General features: G+C 57.2%; 1 protein-coding gene across 5 annotated transcripts in view; it reads left to right on the plus strand.

Moving 5' to 3' along the window:
• Positions 1-5,891: 5,891 nt before the first annotated feature.
• PHRF1 (PHD and ring finger domains 1) overlaps positions 5,892-19,912 on the plus strand; it is a 30,896-nt gene continuing 16,875 nt past the window's right edge. For 4 of the 5 annotated variants that reach the window (XM_054511742.2, XM_045892946.3, XM_054511743.2 and 1 more), the window contains exons 1-7: positions 5,893-6,050; positions 6,343-6,448; positions 9,813-9,928; positions 10,354-10,461; positions 14,473-14,699; positions 17,213-17,296; positions 18,631-18,749. In XM_054511742.2, coding sequence (XP_054367717.1) covers positions 9,835-9,928; positions 10,354-10,461; positions 14,473-14,699; positions 17,213-17,296; positions 18,631-18,749 — 632 coding nt within the window. In that variant the 5' untranslated portion in view covers positions 5,893-6,050; positions 6,343-6,448; positions 9,813-9,834. Of the gene's footprint in view, positions 6,051-6,342; positions 6,449-9,812; positions 9,929-10,353; positions 10,462-14,472; positions 14,700-17,212; positions 17,297-18,630; positions 18,750-19,912 lie in introns of all 5 variants that reach the window. The other variant, XM_064575927.1, reaches the window with a different exon arrangement.

Consider the following 19,912-nt stretch of genomic DNA (forward strand, 5'->3'; position numbering starts at 1 on the left):
ACCCTGCTTGATGTAACTGCAAAGGCAGCCTTCATCACTGTCTGTAGGGCCAGGCTGCATTGGGGGATAGCACTGGAGCTCCTCCTGACCTCAGAGTTCTGCTCACCCCCCAGTGCAAAGGTACTCTTGTGGGTTGGCTGAGAACACGGGGGGTCACCCACAGCAAGTCATCGCCCTGTGGCAGCCAGTCAGCTCCACTGGTTCTCAACCCTAAGGCCACCCACAACCTCGCTGTCTCCTGCAGAACCTGCCCGGCCAAGCCTACTGGGTGTGACCCTCAGTACACCAGTGACCTTTAGGACAGGCTCCCTCCAAACGTGAGTCCAAGTGCATGCAAGGCCTCAGCTAAGGTTGCCTCTCCCTCACGCTGTGCTGACAACTGCAGACCCAGCTCCAGCCATCAACCCCCACGGTCTGGGAGAGGGCCTGTTGCAGGCATCCTGGCCCCTGCATGCCTAGAGGCTGCTAGGGGTGTGCTCCCCGACCAGCAGATTTTCAGAGTGGATTGAAAACCCCCAGCAGAGAAACAGGCCCTGCAGACAGGCTGGGGGCTCTACCAGGTGCCCCCACCTCTGGGAGGGCATGTCGCTGGGCACCACAAGTGGGTCCTTGGCATTCTGACTCCTTTAGTGGCCTTGCTGAAGTGGCAGAAATGTACAGAAAAGCCAAATCCGTCACCATCTTCCTTAAGAAAGTTTCCAGAGGTGGCCCTCAAGAGGCAGGTAGTAGGGGCTCCGGTCCTGAGGGCCAAGGGTCTGACCACGACACCCGTGCCTGCCCAGGGCTGCCCTCGGCTTGGAAACATTCAGAAGACCATCCCAGCAACTCTGCACATCCTGGCACCTGAGACACACAAGGAAAAGAAAAGTTCCCTCCAAGGGCGCATTTGGCCCAACCTGAGCCCCCTCTTGTGGAGGGCTGTGAAGCCCCACGATGTTTCCCCTTCCTCCCCACCCCCCCAGCTGAGCGCCGACAGGCAGACCCGGTCCACAGGGGCTTCCTCGCCTCTCCCCGCCTTGGTGCTCGCCCTCCCACCTGGTCTGGCTGTCCCCTGCCCAACACAGCAGGGTCACAGAGGGGCCGGGGCGGTCGCGCTGCCCAGGGACAGATCAGCCGCTGTCACACGCACAGTGGGTCCGGAGCAGCGCAGTGTGCGGTGGGCAGTGGCTGCCCTGCGCCTGGAGGCCACCGGGTGGACGGAGGGGCCGTCCCCCACCCCCGACCCCTCCTTCCCCTCCAACTTGTGCGTCCGAGCCCCACCGCACCAGCCCGGCCCGAGCCCCCGCCCGCCGGTCTGGGACCCCTCGCGCGTCACCTGCAACCGCGGCGCCGGGCCGTCGCCGGCTCTCAGCCCAAATTCGGCGGCGGCCGCTGGCCCCTGGCGCCCCCGACCGGCCCCCGACCGCCCCGCGCCCCGCGCCCGGCCCGTATGCAAATATGCGGGTCTCGTAGCCAATGGCCAGCTGGGCCGGGCCCGCCCTGCTGCGCCCCAGCCAGTGGGCGCGAGGTGGGGGCGGGTCGCCACGCCCACCGCCGCGCGGCCCCTCGCGGGCGCGGCAGGCGCGTTCCTTTCCGCACGTCGGCCTCGGGGCGGGGCCGCCACCTGCCGGGCGGGGCCTGCGGGCGCCGCGCTGCTGCCGTGCAGGGCGTCTCCCCCTCCGGCCGGGGCGGTGGTACGGCCCGAGGCGCTCCCCCCGCCCTCGCGGCGGGTCGGCAGCTCCCGGGAACGCGCGGGGCTGGGGTGCACGTAGCCTGGCCGCACCCTCGGGACGCCCGTGGGGCCCGCGTTGCTCGCGGCCCCCGCGGAGTGCTGTGGCTGGCGGGCGGGGGATCCGCGGTCCCCCGGTGGGATCCGTCGCCTTGGAAGGCTTGGAGTCCGAGTCCGGAGGGGACACGGCGCGGGGCGCAGGGCCATCGCTGGTTTGCCCCGTCCTGTCTGGGCTTTGAAAAAGTATAAAACATGAGAATAGACTGTTTCGGACCTGGAGTTATTGACTCCTGGGTGGTGCCCCAAGGTGGCAGCCAAGGGAGATTTGGCCCTGGCCCCCTTCCCTTCACACTCCCCTCCCCGCCTCCATGGCCAAAGGGGACCCCGAGGCAGAATCAGGGGCCATGCGGACCCCTAATGAGGTAGAGAGATGCTTGCTCCCCTTTTGTTCCTGACACAGGAGTTCTCATAAGCCCTCTGTGCCCCTCCAAAGTAAGCCAGAGCTCCCCACTTTCCCTCACCTCACTCAGTCTCACGCATCTGCCTCAGACCCTGGCCCTCCCTAGGGGACCCTACTCACCTGGTTCCAAGGAGCTTCGAAGGAGCCCTCCACTCTTCACTGCCCAGGGGCCATAGCCCTCAGCCTCAGCCACCCTGGTCCCTGGTGGTTCTCCTGTGGCCCTCCTGGCCTCTACACCACCTGTTCCTGGTTCTCCCTCCAGTGACTTCCCTGCATCCCACGTGTGCGGAGGCTGGAGCCCAGCAGGTGCCGCAACCCCAGCACAGACCCTGCTGCACCCTTCCCATCATCACGGTCACTTCATTTCTTCCTTCAAAACCATTGCCTGAGTGGCTAAGTGCTGAGGCTCCAGGGAAGCATAGGCATTGCCTGGGACATCAGGAGCCTGAATCCTGGGGATAGAAATTCAAGGCAGGATGTTGTGGGTGTGGCCACCTATGGGTGGGGAAAGAGCACAGAGGAGCAAGGAGCTGGCTCAGTTCTACTGGTAGTCAGAGGTGGAGGGGTCAGCAAAGCCTGGATAATGTGGTCTGGAAGGAATCCCTAGGAATCTGCAGGATCCCTGAGGAGGCCCACACCTTCAGGACAGGATAGAGGTTTGGAGGAAAGAAATCTGGGGTTTGGGGACAGAGAGAAGCCAAAAGTCAGGGTGACTCTGAGTTCCTGTCTTGCCATGCCTGGTATGACTTCCAGCTGTGCCCCCCAGTCCTGCTGGTTCCAAATGCACCCCTTATCACCCTCTATAGTGGGTTGAATAGTGTCCCCTCAAAAAGATGTCTGTATCCTAGCGCCTAGACCCTGTGAATGTTACCTTACTTGCAAAAAGGGTCTCTGCACCTGAAATTAAGGGTCTTGAGATAAAATCATCCTGGTGGGCCCTAAATCCAATGACAAGTGTATTTATAAGAGACAGATGAGAGATACAGACACATGCGAAGGCCATGTAAAGACAGAGGCAAAGTTTGGGGTGATGTGGCCACAAGCCAAGGAAGCCTGGAGCACCAGAAACCAGAAGAGGCAAGAAAGGATTTCCTACGGATTTCCCAGGGAGCACAGCTGCCTTGGATTTCGGATTTGTAATTTCTGGGACTGTGAGAGAGTCATCTGTTGTTTTAAGCTACCCAGTCTGTGGTCATTGGTTAAGGCAGGCCCAGGACACTAATAGGCCTGCATTCCTAAGTCAGCTGTACCTGTCTCCTCCCCCCGCTCTGGCCCTGTGTTTGTGTGCAGGCCTGATGGCAGGGGAAAGGGCTGGCCTGTGCGGGACAGAACCAAGGTAGCTCCCAGTCATGCTCCACCCTCCCGCACAGAACTGTGCATTTCACGTATGTTCCTGCCTGTGCTCTGGGTGGGGGTGGAGCAGAACGGGGTGCATGCACTAGCACACACCCCAAACCCAGCAGAGGCAGAGTGCAGGTCTATGAGGGGCATGGGGCAGGGCACACATGTTGTGTCGCCGCTTGGAACCAGCATGTGAGAGGTGGCAGGTGGGTGGCTAGTCAGTGTGCACTGCAGGTGACAGTACTGATGGGGGTGACCACATGCACGGGGGAGGGCATCAGTAGGAGGGAGGTTTATTATGTGCCTGTGCTCTCGAGGTACCACCTGTGTTCAATCTGGGCCCAGACCAATGGCTCTGGGCAGTTCCCTGGGAGCACAGCTCACATCTAAGCACAGGTTGACATGGCTGGTTAGGTTGTGCACTGCCCAAGGATGCCTGCTGAGTAAGTATTTTCCTATGTCTCGTGGGTGCATGTGTTTATTATGTCAATTTTCCAGGAGCCCCAGGAACAGCGGCAGATGAAGTTAGGAAGGGCTGCCCCCTCTCCAAGGAGACTCCAAGTTGGCTATAAGCTGATTGTCCAACTCCTTCATAGGAGCATCAGCAGGGTACCCCTATACCCCATGTGGGAACCTCTGCTGGGTAGTGTCCTTCTATCCAATGGTCTTCAGCAGGTAGACACGTGTGTCTAGAAGGGCCAGCACATGCCAAGCTCCATGCTGAGAAGGAGAGGGAGGGGGAGGTACTTGGTGCAGGGTAGTCACCATGCTGGACCCCACCCAAAGTGCAATCCCAATACTCACCCACCCAGCCCTCAATCTCTGTTTTATGGGCAAGGGCACTGACACACAGAGAGGTCAAGAAGCTGTCCCATGGTTACATGATTGATACACTGGGAGCCCAAGTGCCCAGGTTTAAGTACTTGGCCTGGAGGACACCCAAGAGGCACCGTGCTGCACCAGCCAACCCTCTCCAGACCCCACCCCTCTGGCCCATGGAGAGGAATTGCTCCAGAGTCTTCCTTATCTCTGGCGCCATCCATTCTCCCTCTCTGCAAAGTCCTTTTCAGAGTGTGTAAACTAGCTGTTATTTCTCCAGCAGTAAGCAGAAAAGACAACCCTCCCTTGGCTGGCTCCACTCTTCCTTCCTTTTGCAGCAGGGCCACTTGCAAGAGATGTTGGTGCGCTGGTTACTCTCCCACCCTCTTTAAACTCCCCCACGGCCCTCCCGCCTCCAACGCTGCTATTCTCAGGGTCACAGTGACTCCCACCTCACTCGACCCAGGGCGCTGCTTGATGGTCCTTCCTTCCCTGGTTTCCAGAACCCCTCTCCTGGTTCCCCTCCTGTTTACTTCACACATCCCTCAGCAAATCCCCTGTCTTCAGAATCTACCAGGAGTTTCTTGCTTCCCAAACCTGAGCTGCACCCATGGTGGTTCCTGAACTGGGGATCCCCCCGTGTCTGCCCTCACTGCTCTAGTCTTTTCCCCACCTTGCCCCCCCGCCCCCCCTCCCCCGCGGAGCCTGCAAGCCTGCACGTGTCATCCTGCTCGAGATCCTCCCGTGCCCCTAGCGCCTCTGGCCACTTCCCGCACTGGGCCCAGCCACCCCTGCTCGGCCTCCTTTCTGAGGTCCAGCGGCGGCTTCTCGGTGCTCTGCCCACGGCGGCCCCTCTGGGCCCCCACGTCATTGCCAGGTCCGTCCTCACCGCCTAACACTGGCCAGTCCTCCCAGGCTCCTGAGCCCCGGACCCTACGCTGCTTTATCTTTCATCATAGCGCGAGTCAGGTTTTCACACACCACGCGGTGTGGTGACCGACAGCGCTGGTGGTTTCCGGTGTCTGAACCAGACGGGACGCGGGGCTAGGGTCTCCTCCCGCTGTGCCCAGCACCTGGGGGAGCGTGCCCACGTAGGACTCCATCAGTGTTTGGTCCAGGAGCGACTGTGGGGCGCGAAGCTGCCCGTCCCCGGAGCGCCACGAGGCGAGCGACGAACGCGCCGGGGGCTCGGGGCGTGACCAACACCGAGGAGGGCCGGGCCACCGCGTGGGGCGGGGCAGCAGGGTTGGGGCGTGCCCACGGGCGTGGGCGGGGCCAGGTCTGGGGGCGGGGCTCCGGTGTGCCGGACGGCCGCTTCCATTCGCCCTGGTCGGAGGGCGGGGCTCGGACTGTACCAACTCGCGGCGGGGGAGGGCTGACACGGAACAGCCTACTGGCGGGGGCCTAGACACCACGAGGTCTTCCAGACACTAGTCTTCCTGGGCGGTGGGCCAGCGTTAAGCAGTGTCTGCGAAGCCCCGAGGCCCCCGGCCACGGCGAGCGGCGCCTTCCGCCACTTCAGGCTCTTCCTCCCCGCCCTGGTCCCAGTGGTTCCCGCCAACGGGCGGGGCGAGGGCGAGGGCCCCGGAAGCCGGCTCCGTGCACTTCCGGGTCGGGGAGCGCGCGGCGGCGGCGGCGGCGGCGGCGGCGGCCTAGTCGAGGCTGGCGCTCGGGCGGCGCGGCGAGCGCGCGGGAGCGGCGGGAGGGACGCGAGGCTCCCGGGTACGTGCGGGGCCCGCGGCGGCCCCGGGGTCCCGACCGCGCCCCGGCGCGAGGGCCGTCCGCGAGCGCCGCGCGCTTTGTCTGCGGCCTGCGCCTCGGGGCGAGGCCTGCGCCGCGCTGGCCCCGGGCGGGCGGCGGGGAGCGCGGGCGGGCCGGGAGGCCCTTCGGGCCGCAGGCGGGTTTCGGGGGGGCCCACCCGCCTCGTCCTGTGGAGTCCCCCCCCCCCCCCCCAGCCCGCGCTGCTTCCCTCCCGGCGCGAGCCAAGCGTGACCCTGAGCCAACTCGTTTCCAGCTCCTGGCCGTCGCTGCAGCCGGCGGCTTCGTCTGCGTTTCGGCGCCCGAGCGGCTCACGGGACGGTCTCCTCTAGCTCACGTAGCCCTCGCCTCGAGCCCCCGCGGTAGGTATTGCCCTTCCTGTTGTGCACGTGAGCGCCTCGAGGAGGGAGCAGCGGCTGCGCGGCCGGGCAGCCTCAGGCTCCTGCCCCGCGTTCTTCTCGGCAGCGCTCGTGTTGCGCCTTGTCGGTTTGGGACTTCCGTGCTGCTGCTGTCTCTGCGGGAGCATGGGGTAATCTGCCCGCGAGCCTCGTTCGCGCCAGGGGTCCTGTGCTTAGAACCTGAGGCTAAGGGGAGGGTTCTTACGAGAATGTTGAGTCAGGGGAACAGTGGCTGGCAGCGCCCAGTGCGTCTCTGCGCCAGGCCGGTGGCAGGGCCCCGTGGGGCGAGCCTGCTTTGGGCCTCTCTGCAGCCCCCGGTATAGACTCTTGGTGTCCGCGTCAGCCCCGCAGAGACCTTGTTGGCCCTACTTTTTCACTTGCATTGCAGTTTACAGTTTTCAGGCCTCCTGTCCTTCATGGCAGACGTGGAGTAAAAAATGACAGTCCTGGCTGGGTGCGCAGTGCTGGGCCTGGCATGCTTGCTCAGGGCCTGGCACAGGCGCCAGTTACCACCAGAAGTTCTTTGGCTTTCTTAGTAACGGTTGGAATCATAGGTGCTTTGGTGCATCTGAAAAAAAAATTATTTCCTCTCCGCTCCCTAGATCTAGAGGTAGAGCAGGAGAGCCACAGACCACCACCGGCATTGCCTGTGGTCTGGAACATACCAGCAGAAGTAGGGATGGTGAGTGTGGACAGGCGTGTCGAGGTGCGCTGGTAGGGCCCCCATTAACACAGAGTTCTGACTGCAGTGTTCTGACAGGGAAAGGGTTGCGAAGGGTCTCTCGTGGTGGCCTCTTCCTCAGTATCTGCACAGGTCTTTGCGCTGAAAAGTACTTTCAGAGGCTCCTTGGGTTCTTGGCCAGCAGTTAGCTGTCGTGTGATGATGTCGGAACAGACGACGTTTAGCCTCATAGTTGACGCTCTCCTGCTGCCCTCCCCGGCTGTGGTGGGACTTAACGCCACAGGCGCAGGGAGTCGTGGAGTTCAACCCCATTCCTGGGCGGGTATTTCTGGCAAGCCCCTGTGTGCCAAACCCAGTCGTGGCCTTGCTGACCTCTTCCGACAGCCCTTGGAGGTAGGCCCTGCCCGGTGGACCTGGGGCTTACTGCGCCAGGGGAGAAGCCAGGGGCCGTCTGTTCTGACTTTGGAGCAGTTACAGGTGGACCTGGGGCTTACTGCGCCAGGGGAGAAGCCAGGGGCCGTCTGTTCTGACTTTTGACCCTGTGCTTGTGTAACATCATCAAGGTAAGAATTTGCACCCTAGAAACTGCCCTCAGCTGTGCTCTGTGGTCTTAGGTGGCCTCAGGGGGTTACGTTTTCTGGTGTCTGAAGTGTTTCCTGGTAGGTTTATGTGTATGAGTACAGTCAGCCCTTGAACAACATGGGGATTGGAGGCGCTGATCCCCGTGCAGTGGATATGATAATCCATGTATAACTTTTGACTCCCCAAAGACTTTATTGCTGGGAGTGTACTGTTGAGTGGAAGCCTTACCGATAAATAGTTGATGAACGCGTGTTTCTTCTAATAAAGTAAGCTGAAGGGAAAAATAAAACCACAAGGAAGGAAAACACATTTGTAGTACTGTATTTATCCAAAAAATTTGCACGTGCAAGTGGACCTGTGCAGTTCAAACCCATGTTTTTTAGGGGCCAACTTGAAAAAATGTATTTACCTTCCTATAGGGCAGGAAATGTGCTGCACACTTTAGGGGCAGGGTAGGTATTGGAGCAGGTGTCCCAGGATGACTTTGTGAAGTCCAGTTGTGGGAATGGTGATGACAATGGCCAGAGAGTTCTAGGTCCTCTTCCCTGACCCCACAGGAGAGGTGTCATTCTCCTGGAAGGGCTGTGGCCCTGTCATGTCCTGAGGTCTGTATGCCTCCAGCAGGAGTCAGGCCAGGAACTGCGGGACGGCTGGGTCCCTGCTGTGTTGCTGAGTCACCAAGCAGTGAGGGTGCAGACCCTTAGTTGAGTGGAACCATGGCTCATTTTCTTAACCTTAGAACACTAAATAGAAGAAAGGTGGTAGCTTTAGGGGGTGAATAATTCTACAGAACCACTTCTTGGTATACTATTTCCGGGTAGAAACAATATGAGGCAATTGATAGTTTCATCAAATTAATATACCTTCACTATTTAGGAGACATCCTAGCATCTGGGGCTTTGTAAGGGAAGTTAGGCACTCCAAAATCTGAATCTGGCCTTAGCCCCACCAGGAGATTATTCTCTGGGAGCATCTGTACAAAGGTGGTGGTGGCCCCTCTGATTGCCATGTGAAGCCCTTGGTGGTGGCACACGGCCCGTGGGGGAAGAAGCCTGCGTGTAGGATCCACGAAGAGAGCCTTACCGGGTCAAGCCCTCCTTCCCCGGTTCTTGCTTTGCCCCTCTGCCTTCTGGTCTTTTGTGTGACCCCTTTCCTCTGACCATGGAGAGTGGACTTGGCCCGAAGCACATGTACCCCAGCAAGCGTGTTCTTTACTTACGCTGTCTTGGTGAGTTATGGAAGGACTGTCTGTGGGAAGTGTTTTCTCTGAGAGTCACCTGGGAAATGAAGTGAGTAGCATTGTTGAGAAACGAACCCTTATTTGGGGTCCGGAGTTGGAGGTCTGGCAAAGGAGGTAGATTGTGTTTTGCTCCATTTGTGAGGTCACCTGTCTAGGTCTGTGTTGTGCTTGCGGTGGCAGGACAGAATAGGCAGGACGGGTGTCCCCACCTGGACATCAGGAGACCAAGAGCAGGTTGTGGTTGAGAGGTGAGCCTGACCTCTGCTCCCTGTGGGTGCACTTGGGGTGAGGGCAGGGCAGCCTCAGCTAACACGTGGCCTCCCAGTGGTGATCTGGTGGGTGGAGGGCAGGCTGGCCAACGTTGGCTGAGTGACATGGCAAGAGAGTGCAGGGAGAGGGTCCTGTTAGTCACCTAGGCTCCTCTGATACTGCCTACCCCTCTACGTTGAAATCCTTGCTTTGCCCCAGCTTGTGATAAGCCATTTCATGCGTGCTTGGTGTCAGGATTTCTCGGGAGTGTCAAGGTGTTGTAGGTGCCTGATTGAACAAAACGTTGCCAGACTGAAGCTAAATTAGGTTAATTATAAATTGAGATTTGACTTTGAATGTCGCTCTGTAGATGGGAATCAGTCTTTTCTCCTACGTATGCACAGCTTTGCGGTTTGAGTTGCTTTGTTTGTGTTCTGTCTTGTGGCTTGGCCTCCCTGTCCGACGGATGGACACGTCACCAGGTCGTGCTGTGTGGCGAGCGACTCTTGTGCTTTCAGGAGGGGAGCATTGCATCCTGGGACGGTTGAGAACTTTTTGACTCTGGTTTATTTCAGAGCTGGTTACCAATGTCCAGTGATGGATGACGACAGCCTGGACGAGCTTGTGGACCGAAGCCCAGGGCTGGATGGACACCCACGACTCAGCCCTGCTGCCCTGGCCAGCAATGCTGGTGAGCCAGCCTCCCACCCCTTCCACCCAGAGGGGGGGGGCAGGTGTTTGCGGCTTGCACCTCGCAGAGGCAGCAGGGCCACCTCATGTGCTGAGTCCCCTTTTGAGGGTTATCTACATATGTCGATATTCAACTTTCAATCTTTTTTAAGAAGTTATTCTTTGCTTTTAATTGTATGAGCGGTACTTGTGTTTATCTTACTGTTTAGCTGAGTAGTACAGATGTACACAGAGCGAAAGGATATGCTTCCCCTGCTCCTGTCCCCCCCAGCCCAACTTCTCCATCCCCCCATCTGGGCAGCCGCTCGTAGTCCCTTTGGCAGGTGCTTCCGAGCACGTCTGTACCTCTGTGAGGCAGCCCTCGCTCTTGGCTGCCTCGGTTGTGACGCTTGCTCGGGGCCTGTGTCTCCACCACTTTTGCTTTAGAAGAAAGCAGTGACAGTACCAGTGGGGGCTCTGAAGATGACATGGGCAGCGAGCGCAGCTACGGCACCGACGGAGAGGACGAGGACGGGGACCTCGAGGACCAGTCCGGTGAGAATGCAGCTACTTGAGTGGCCTCCTGCTATTTGCTCTCGCTGTGACAGGGACCGCTGTTTATGAAACGTTGTTGGTGGAGTTGATGCCTCGACACACTGGCCAGCTGAGGGCTGTGAGGACTTGGGGAGAGGCTCCCCTGTCACCAGGCTGCACCTTCCGTTGGGGCAGTGGCGTGCCTTTGTTTCAGAGTCCAGTTTGATGACACAACTTCATTGAAGAGTAAAATGTCTAAATGTGGAGCAGCATGAAGTGGGGTCTTTCCAGGGTGAGCACGGCAGAGTGGATTTTCTGGCATAGTGAGCAGAGGGCTCTTGGTGACTCGTGCTTCTCACGCGCACGTGCGCGCGCACACACACACACACACACCATCCCCCCCCCCCAAGTACAGGGCAGGTTTAGCAAGAGCCAAGGTTTGCTGTGGCCCGAGGTCACCTGGCCGGGACTCTGAACAGGCCAGGTCGGTGGAGCCCTTCATGGCTTCCTCTCATTATTCTGACCAGAGCCCCAGAGAGAACCGGCAAGTGCAGGAAGTGACTTTATTAAGGAATTCCCAGCATGTTCACGCTGGTTGACATCTGTGCCCTTGAACTTCTGCGCAGGGAATGTTGCTGTAAGGGACTCTGGTTGGGCTCACGGCACCTCCTTCCCTGTCCCTTCTAGCCGCCCTGGCTGCTGCATGGCCTCCAAGGTCCCCAGGCTGGGCCATCCTGTCCGATTCCAGCTGTAGTCACCTTCCACAGAGAGAGGGCACACTTGGGCCTCTGCTGATAGGCTGTTGGACTTTGGAAGTTTGGCTCACAGCTGCTTTCCTTCTGGCACAGTCCTCAAGTCAGGAGAGGCATGGTCCTAAAGCACATACCATGATCTGTGTATCACAGTCTTTCAGGCTCTTGTGGTTACCAGTGTTAGAATGTTACAGAAAGGTAACAGTGCTCATGAAGGAACAGGACTACAATAGCATGAGCAGACTTGAGTTTGCAACTCTGTGTGTATTGGTGACATACTCGTCCACAGATTTTGAATCCTGTACACAGGGAAATGAAATTCTGTCCTGAGTTTGCAGGTCATGGATATAGTTCTGCTTGTCCCCCACTGTTGAGATGGGGCGTTGGGCTTACCTGCAGAAGACGTTGGTTCGTCCCTCGAGCAAAGGTTTGAGGGCCTGCTGGATGCCAGAGAATCTGGGTGGAGCCTGGAGGGAGTGCAGAAGCCAGCAGAGCTGGGTTTCCTGCTGTTCCTGAGCTCACCACTTAGCAGCAGACAGTGGCATAAAGAAGCAGTTACGACAAGGGTAATACATGGCGAGAGTGGGTGTGTAGGGGCATCTCCAGAAGAGGGTTTCTGTGGACCTGGAGTGGTGAGGAGAAGCTTCCAGAGAGGCCCGTCTAAGCTGTGATGTGAAGGACAGGAGGAGGTGGCCAGGTGGTAGTGCACAGAGTGCTGCTAAAAGGGACATGTGGCACAGAGTGTCCAGGAGGGAGGGTGATGCAGGTGCAGGGCCTGCAGGTGGGGAGTGCTACAGGAGGGGGGGTGCTGAGGCCCTGGTTGGCTAGCCTGTCAGCTTGACTGAATGCCCTTTGTTTCCTCAACACCAACCAGCCTTTGAAACATAAAAGGTGGCTGACTCTCCTTAGCAGGTGGGAAGTGTAGTCAGAACTAGAGAAGGGAGTCTCCTGAAAGGGCATTTCCTGTAACCTTGCGGACCTGGCCCTTCCCAGAGCAGCTTTCTACTTGTTGCTTTTCTTGGCCTAGTATTTATCCTTGAAAATTGATTGTGGTTTGTTGAGTTTCCAACTTCAAGTATTATCTCCTTAAGGGGCACCTGGGTGGCTCAAGTCAGTTGAGTGTCCCACTCTTGATTTTGGCTCAGGTCATGATCTCGGGGTCCTGAGATTGAGCCCCATGTCAGGCTCCACGCTTAGCGGGGAGTCTGCTTGAGATTTTCTCTCTCTCTCTCTCTCTCTTTTCCTCTCCCTCTCTCTGTCCCTCCTTCTACTTGTACACACGTGCATGAGGTCTCTCTCTGTCTCTCAAATAAATAAATCTTTAAAAATACATATTATTGGGACACCTGGGTGGCTCGGTTAAGCGTCTCCTTTGGCTCAGGTCATGATCTCAGGGTCCTGGGATCGAGCCCCACATCGGCCTCCCTGCTCAGCAGGGAGCCTGCTTCTCCCTCTCCCACTCCCCCTGCTTGTGCTCTTTTTCTGACAATAAGTAAAATCTTTAAAAAATATATCTTTTAAAAAATACATTGTCTGCTTAAGTCTTACCACAAAAACCGAGAACTTAGGGCTCTGCTCTGTGGCCTCACGCCCAGCTCTCCAGGCCAAGCACACACTGCTCTGCAGGGAGTCACAGTGGCCTGCTCAGTGCAGCCCCAAGGCACCCCCATCTTGGCTGCAGCATGAGCCGTGCTCCTCTTGGGGACCCTGCACTCTTCTGTACTGGGGTTTTCAGGCCCGCTGCCAGGCCAGGCTGGCGCGCTCGTCTGCACCTTCTTCACTGTGATCCCTTACTGAGTCGGGACCATGGCCAGCAGCCCCTGAGAAGGGGTGAGCAGAGGTAGATGGCTCAGGACTTCGTGCATCTGTGCAAGTCTTTACAGCTCCCATCATTGCTGGTCACTGTCCCTCAGACTTCAGAGGCATCGCTCTGTGTGCCCAGGTGCTGCACAAGGGTCTCGTGGCCCTCAGGTGGCCAATTCTTTTGCCTTTCGGAATTCCGTAGGAAGAATCTGATCACCTAGCCTCAACCTACTTCTGCTCACTTGGGCCTTAGCAAAGCGGGAAAGCTGAGAAAAGCCCATTCTCATGCAGCTTCTCACCTGTCCTTTTCCAAAATTTTTGCGTACCAATTTCATTTAGGTTTTTCTTCTTGCTGTGTAACGAACTGTCACAGACCCAGCAGCTCAGAACAGTGTGCTTATAATCTCAGTGTTTCCAGGGTCAGCAGTCCAGATGTGGGTTGCTGGTCCTTTGCTCAGATCTCACTCACTGACATCAGGGGTTGTGGGGCCACGGTGCACATCTGAGGGTCTCCGAGGGCACTGCTTGTTGGCGGAATTCAGAGCCTTGAGGGAGTAGGGCTGAAGTCCTGACTTCTGGCTGGCTGTCGGCCGGGGACTGTCCTCAGCTCCTAGAGGCTGCCCCCTTGATCAGCAGTTCACATCAGCTGCTCACTTGTTTCCACGCCTGGAGGCGCACATTGCTCTGACTTCTTTCTCTGCAACCAGCTGGGGAAAGCAACTTTTAAAGGATGCACCTGATTAGGCTGAGCCAACAGGGAGTACTTCCCTTGGCCATGCAGCAGCAGCAGCAGCAGGTTTGTAGCTGAGGCACTGGTTTTGTCCACCCTGGAAGGGATTGGATGGGGTGGTGTCCTGGGGCTGTGTGAGGACCCTGCCTGCCACATACATCTCTGGTGCAAGTGAACTTGCTCCTTTAGTGGCGTTTGGGAGGGAGAGAAAACTGAATGTATACGTCGACTGCTATGTTGAACTGAAAGCGTCTCCTTTTCTGCTGCTCAGGCTGCAGCCCCAGAACCTCTCAGAAATTGATCAGAACTGTTACAACGAAGTTACCTAGTTTGGAATCTATGGTCCCTACATCCCCAAAGAAAGAAAAACAGACCTGTAAGAAAAGTCTCACTTGGAGGCAGATGGTTGGTTAACACCATGTTTTGAGGAGGGTTTTGGGGGGTGTGCCACCCCCTGGAGGCCACTGTGCTGAGCAGGGGCAGTTGTCAGATGGGGGAGCTGCCCTGATGGGGAAGGTTCTGATTCTGCACCAAGGTAGGGGCTTGCGGAGCTGGGATAGCCGCTCAGCCGGTTTCCCATGCTCTTAGCTTGAAAGCTGCGTCAGGTGAGGTGCCCGGGGATGGGCACAACAGCAGGGAAGGTGTCTGTCTCCTAAGTGTGGGATTTGGAATGCCTTCCTGAGCGCAGCTGTAGCCTGCTTGCTTCCGGTGCTCCAACTCACAAAGTTACATTTCTTCTTTTCCAAGGTTCCGAAGATTCTGAAGGAGGAGGAGGAGGAAGAGAAGAGGGCACAGAGGCGTTAGTGGCCGTGGTGGATGCTCAGGGGAAGTTGGAAGCCAGTGGCGCATTTAATTCTGATGATGATTCCGAGAGCTGCCCGATTTGTCTCAATACTTTCAGAGACCAGGCTGTGGGGACACCAGAGAACTGTGCCCATTATTTCTGCCTGGATTGTATCGTCGAATGGTCCAAGGTGAGGGAGGCAGCTTTTCTTGGGTTCTTCTTTCCTTTGGGATGACCTCTCTCCGTTTACAAGTGACCCTGTCGGTTGCCAGCCTCTTACTGGGTGGTGCTGTCTGTTCTACAGTAGAAATTGGGTCCTGGCTTGATCTTTGCTTTGGTTGGTGTGCTCTTGGCTCTTGGGGTGGCCAGTAAAGCTCACTGTGGGGTGATGTGCTCATGCACCATGGAATAAGGAGGGTTATTTCTGGGTCAGTGTCCCTTGGGGACCTGTCTGCAGAAATCTTGAATGACCTAGGGGCAGTCTGTGGCTGGCAGAGGCAGCCCAGTATGCTGTGGTCCATCTCAGATGCAGAGCATGAGATTCAGCTCGGCACTGAGTCGCGATGACCAGCAGTAAAGGGAGCCAGCCTTAAAGCAGATGAAGAGAATTCATCAGAAATACACAGTATAGGGGTGCCTGGGTGGCTCAGTCGTGCCTTCCGCTCAGGTCATGATCGCAGGGTCCTGGGATCGAGCCCCGCGATGGGCTCTCTGCTCAGCGGGAAGCCTGCTTCTCCCTCTCCCACTCCCCCTGCTTGTGTTCCCTCTCTTTCTCTGTCAAATAAATAAATAAAATTTAAAACAAAAAAAAAGAAATACACAGTATATTTCATGATGAACTTTAATTTTTTTAAAGACTTTATTTATTTGAGAGAGAGATAGAGCACGAGTGGGGAGAAGAGGGAGAAGCAGGCGCCCCGTGAGCAGGGAGCCCTACGTGGGGCTCGATCCCAGGACCCCGGGATCATGACCTGAGCCGAAGGCAGACGCCTCACTGACTGAGACACCCAGGCATCTCTCATGGTGAACTTGAGAAGCAGTGGGGCGCCTGGGTGGCTCAGTCGGTTAAGCGACTGCCTTCGGCTCAGGTCATGGTCCTGGAGTCCCGGGATCGAGTCCCGCATCGGGCTCCCTGCTCGGCGGGGAGCCTGCTTCTCCCTCTGACCCTCCTCCCTCTCATGCTCTCTGTCTCTCATTCTCTCTCTCTCAAATAAATAAATAAAATCTTTAAAAAAAAAAAAAAAAAAAAAAAGAACTTGAGAAGCAGTAACCCCCTTCCTACTTTTTAAACTTCTTACCATGAAAAATTTCAAAGACGTAGAAGAGGACCGGAGGAATGATGTGTGCCACCGCCCCGTCCCCACCCCCCCGCCCCCCGCCGTCACCGTCTTCAGGCACCTTAAGTCTGCTGTCCTCTGCCCAGCCTGGAGCTTGACCAGCATGGACACCGTGTGGAGGTAGCAGACCTCCATGCCACCACCTCCCCCGGCGAGGTTAACAGTAGCTCCGTAGCCCCATAGCCCCAGCCCTGCTCCCCGTTTTCCCAGAGAGCTCGGGAGTTTGTTTGGACCTCGGCCGCGTTCATGCCGCCCTCGCGGCTGCACGTCTGCCTCGCTGTGCTGTCCTTTGAGGGCTTCCCTGCCCGCCACTACTTGCCCCTGCTCCGTGGCACAGGTTAGATTAAGGTGTAGATTTGGGGGCAAGCAAAGCCTTGTAAGTTGAGGAATGTGACAGGGTGCTGGTTGCTTGTCTTCTAGCCAGTATCATACTGGATTAGTGGAAGGAGAAAATAAAGGTAGAAGTGTCACGTAGGGAAAGGTATTCTTTGCAAATGATAAGTTTGTCAACATAGATGTCTTACAAATGAAGTACCGGAATGCGAAGCTCAGCAAGATTGCCGGGCACAGGATTAACAAAGATGAAAAGTTACACTCAGAAGTAAGTCATAAAAAGACATGTGAGATCTTCAAAGAGCTTTTCTAAAACAGTTGAGACTGAATGAAGAAAGAGCACTTTCTGGAGGGGAGGTGCTCAGAGAGATGGCTGTGGTGATACCAGTTCCTCCCCGTCCTGACTGGAGCATCCAGAGCCCTAGAGGTGTTGGGAAATTCATAGAGGAGGAAAAGAAAATACCAAGAATTGCCGGTCCTTTTGAGAAAGGGGGAAGTCCCCTATTGGATATTAAGAGGTGTAAAACTATTGTGACTACACCAGAATTGCTCCAGGAACGGAGACCAGGCCCCAGGAGCGTGGTGGGGACCTAAAGGGCAGGCCTTGCGCGAGGGAGGGTGGCGCTCTTTGTAAAGAAATGTGAGTGTGAGAGACGGAGAGAAAGAGGGTCCAGCTCGCAATGCACACACGGTGCCACCTGGACTGAAGATGGGAAGCTAGCAAGCAGCTCTCTGGAGTCTTCTGAAGAAAACGCAGGGCGCCTGTCAGGACAGAGAAGGACTCTTAACTCCACGCGGGAGCAGTTGGGAGTGTGGTTCCACCATGAGACAGCACTGCAGGTGCCGGAAGGCCAGACCAAAGACCGGGGGGATGGGAGCCCCTGTACCTCTCAGATTGGAGGGTGTGTTCAGTAAAGAGTCGATGATAGCATTCGATGAATTTTTTACTTCTGCAGGAATTCTTTATTTTGAGTATGGTATTAATGGTGAAAACGATCCTATGGGATCCTGATACAATTTCTGTTTCTTACAGAATGCCAATTCCTGTCCAGTTGATCGAACTATATTTAAATGTATTTGTATCCGAGCCCGGTTTGGTGGTAAAATCCTGAAGAAGGTAAGTCTAGATGCTGTGGTTGAGAACCCCTCTTCCCCGCCAATGCCTTATTACGTTGGTCCCTGTCTAATGGGAGAATGAGCTTTGAGGAATTGATTTGTTTTCCTGAAGTGAGCAAATATTGGTTAAGTGCTTTTTAGAAATCCACTAAAATGTCATCTGCAGCATGAAGGGGTGAAGCCGGTCGATGGAGGTGCTGCCTGGTCCACGAGTTCTGGGTGGGAGGGCAGGTGGGAGAGGAGAGTGGGGCGGATGGTGGCAGTTTCTCAGACTTCCTCCTCCCCACTCCCACGTGCCTTTTCTACATCTCACAGCTTCTCTCCTCCGCCACAACAGCCAAGGGGGAGACCACACCCCCGATGGTGCTGGGCAGGGGTCACGCACAAGGAGGGCTAAGAAGTTCTCCTCTGCTCTTAGGTGCTTGCTTTTGCTTGTCTGCTTTGTAGAGGCTCGAAGGGCCTGTACGAGTCTTCTGTTGTTGAGGAGGAGCATCCCAGAGACTCGCAGACACACCTTAGACATGGGTCTTGTAGCTGTAGACCTGCTAGTTTCTTTACAAAGGTCACAACGCCGTAGGTGCACAGGGACTTAGGCCCCCTGTAGGCTCAGGTTTGTGCTGCGGGCAGCAGCTGTGGTTTTGCCAGTTCAGGCCCCTCTCCCCTGTCCCAGAAGCTCTGCTCTCCGTCCCTGGAAGTGGTCCCCATGTCACGTAGGCAGCCTTCGTTTACCTGGAGTATCTCCGCCAGGGCAGTGTGTGGACGTGTGTAGAGAGGTCCAAGGGGCACACAGGCGAGCTCAGCCGGAGAAGATCGGGGAGAGAGCCACGGTGCAGGAGGCTGGGGAGGGGAGGACCCTGGGTCTCCCACCTGGCTCTGGAGAAAAGGCTGAGCAGGTGCTGACACAGACGGAGGAGAGGAGCAAGGCTGTGCCCCACGGTGTGGGGAGACGGGCGGGGGACGGAGGTGGCAACCGTTTGAGGGGAGTGTGTCCACAGAGCTTGCGCACCAGGCTGGGGTAATGGCAGCGTAGAGGAGCACGCCCCTGTGCCTGCGTGGAGGGCCCGCCCCCTGCGCAGCTGTGACAGTCCCGGTGCCCGTGGCCTCCGGGGCTCCCTGTCTTTGCTGAGTGGAACGACAGTGCTCCAGAAAGGCCTGCTGCTTTTGTCCTCCCCTCCTCACGTTCCCAGCGCCGGGGTCCGGGCTTGTCCCGCCGGCTCCCTCTGTTCTCGGGCCTTCCCGCGGCGGGAGCCGCTCGGTGTGCTCCGCGCTGACACGGTTGTTGGCTCTGCGGTTCGGGCTCCTGCCGTGTGACCAGTAGGGCTTTCCTGCTTTCAGATTCCAGTGGAGAACGCCAGAGCCGGAGAGCATGAGGAGGAAGACCCAACCTTTTGTGAGGTGTGCGGCAGGAGTGACCGGGAGGACCGTCTGCTCCTCTGTGATGGCTGTGATGCTGGGTGAGCCTGGGGCCCTTCTCGAGGCAGCTCTGGAAGCAGATGAGCTGCTTCTGCTGCCCTGAGTCCCTGACGAGTGGGAAGTCCCTCGGAACTGCTGAGCCCAGCCTCTGAGACTGGGGTTTTAAATGAACCTGTTAGAGGGAAGTCCGCAGGGTTGCTGTTCTGTGCTTCCCACCCACAGCTGTTCGCTGCTGTGGTCACTGAGGCCAAGCACCCTGTGTTCAGAACACCTGAACCCCAGGCCACTGGTTGGTAGCCAGCAGGCCTCCCATGCTTTTATTCCCCGCCTTTTATACTCTCTACCTGTTCCCCCCCAAATATTCTGAGACCACTTACAGAGATGCACATAATGCATTGAGATGGAGAAAAGCCAAGGGAAACACAAGAAGTGGGGGCTGTGGGGCCAGCCAGCAGGTCCAGGGGCCCAGATAAAGGACATGTGTGGGACCCCGCCTTCTAGGAGGTGAGGTGATCCCTGTGTCCAGCAAGTCCTGGCTCCTGGGAGCCTTTCCCCGGCCTCCTTCCGTCCTGGCTCCTCTTCTCAGGGACCCCCGAGGGGGCTGCCGCTGGGTGTCTCACAGAATTTTTCTGCTGTAAGCTTGTGGTGAGAGGGTTGTGGCAGCCTCTCAGGGCACGGGTGGTAATGAGAGAATCCCATGAGGCTGGCAGGTCTGGAACTTTCTCTTGGGCAACAAGTAGCCCTTTTGAGGGTTGGGCTGACAGCAGGAGGCAAGAAGTCTCGAGCCCTGGTGGCCCAGAGCTGGCCCTGGAAGCATTCGAGTTTGTTCCTGTTGCAGACTGGCCCAGGCTTTGACCCCTGCCCAGGGCCTCCCTACCCAGGGCCTCCTGCGTGGAACTTGGTTGGTCACATGCTTGCTCCCCGGACAAATGCCACATTCTGTGCATTTATCTTCCTAGGGCACCTCCCAGGGCCCTCCCTCTCTGGCGCCACCTTCTCGACTCACACACAGTGTAGTTTCCCTTCTCGCGAGTGGCTGCCTGCCTGTGTGCCGTCTGAATGCTCCACTAACAGGCTGCTCCAGCTGGGGGCCCCGGGAGTTTCCATGTCTGACTGCCCCCTGCTTGTTGGTTGCTGTGAGTCTGGAGGACAGGAGAGGGGTGCCTTGGGTGTCCTGCTCTTGCCATCCCTGTGCATAGTTTAC

This window comes from Mirounga angustirostris, unplaced genomic scaffold (genome assembly GCF_029215605.1).
Source record: "Mirounga angustirostris isolate CCGP_5_RB_7025 unplaced genomic scaffold, mMirAng1.0.hap1 SCAF_13, whole genome shotgun sequence".
Taxonomy (NCBI): domain Eukaryota; kingdom Metazoa; phylum Chordata; class Mammalia; order Carnivora; family Phocidae; genus Mirounga; species Mirounga angustirostris.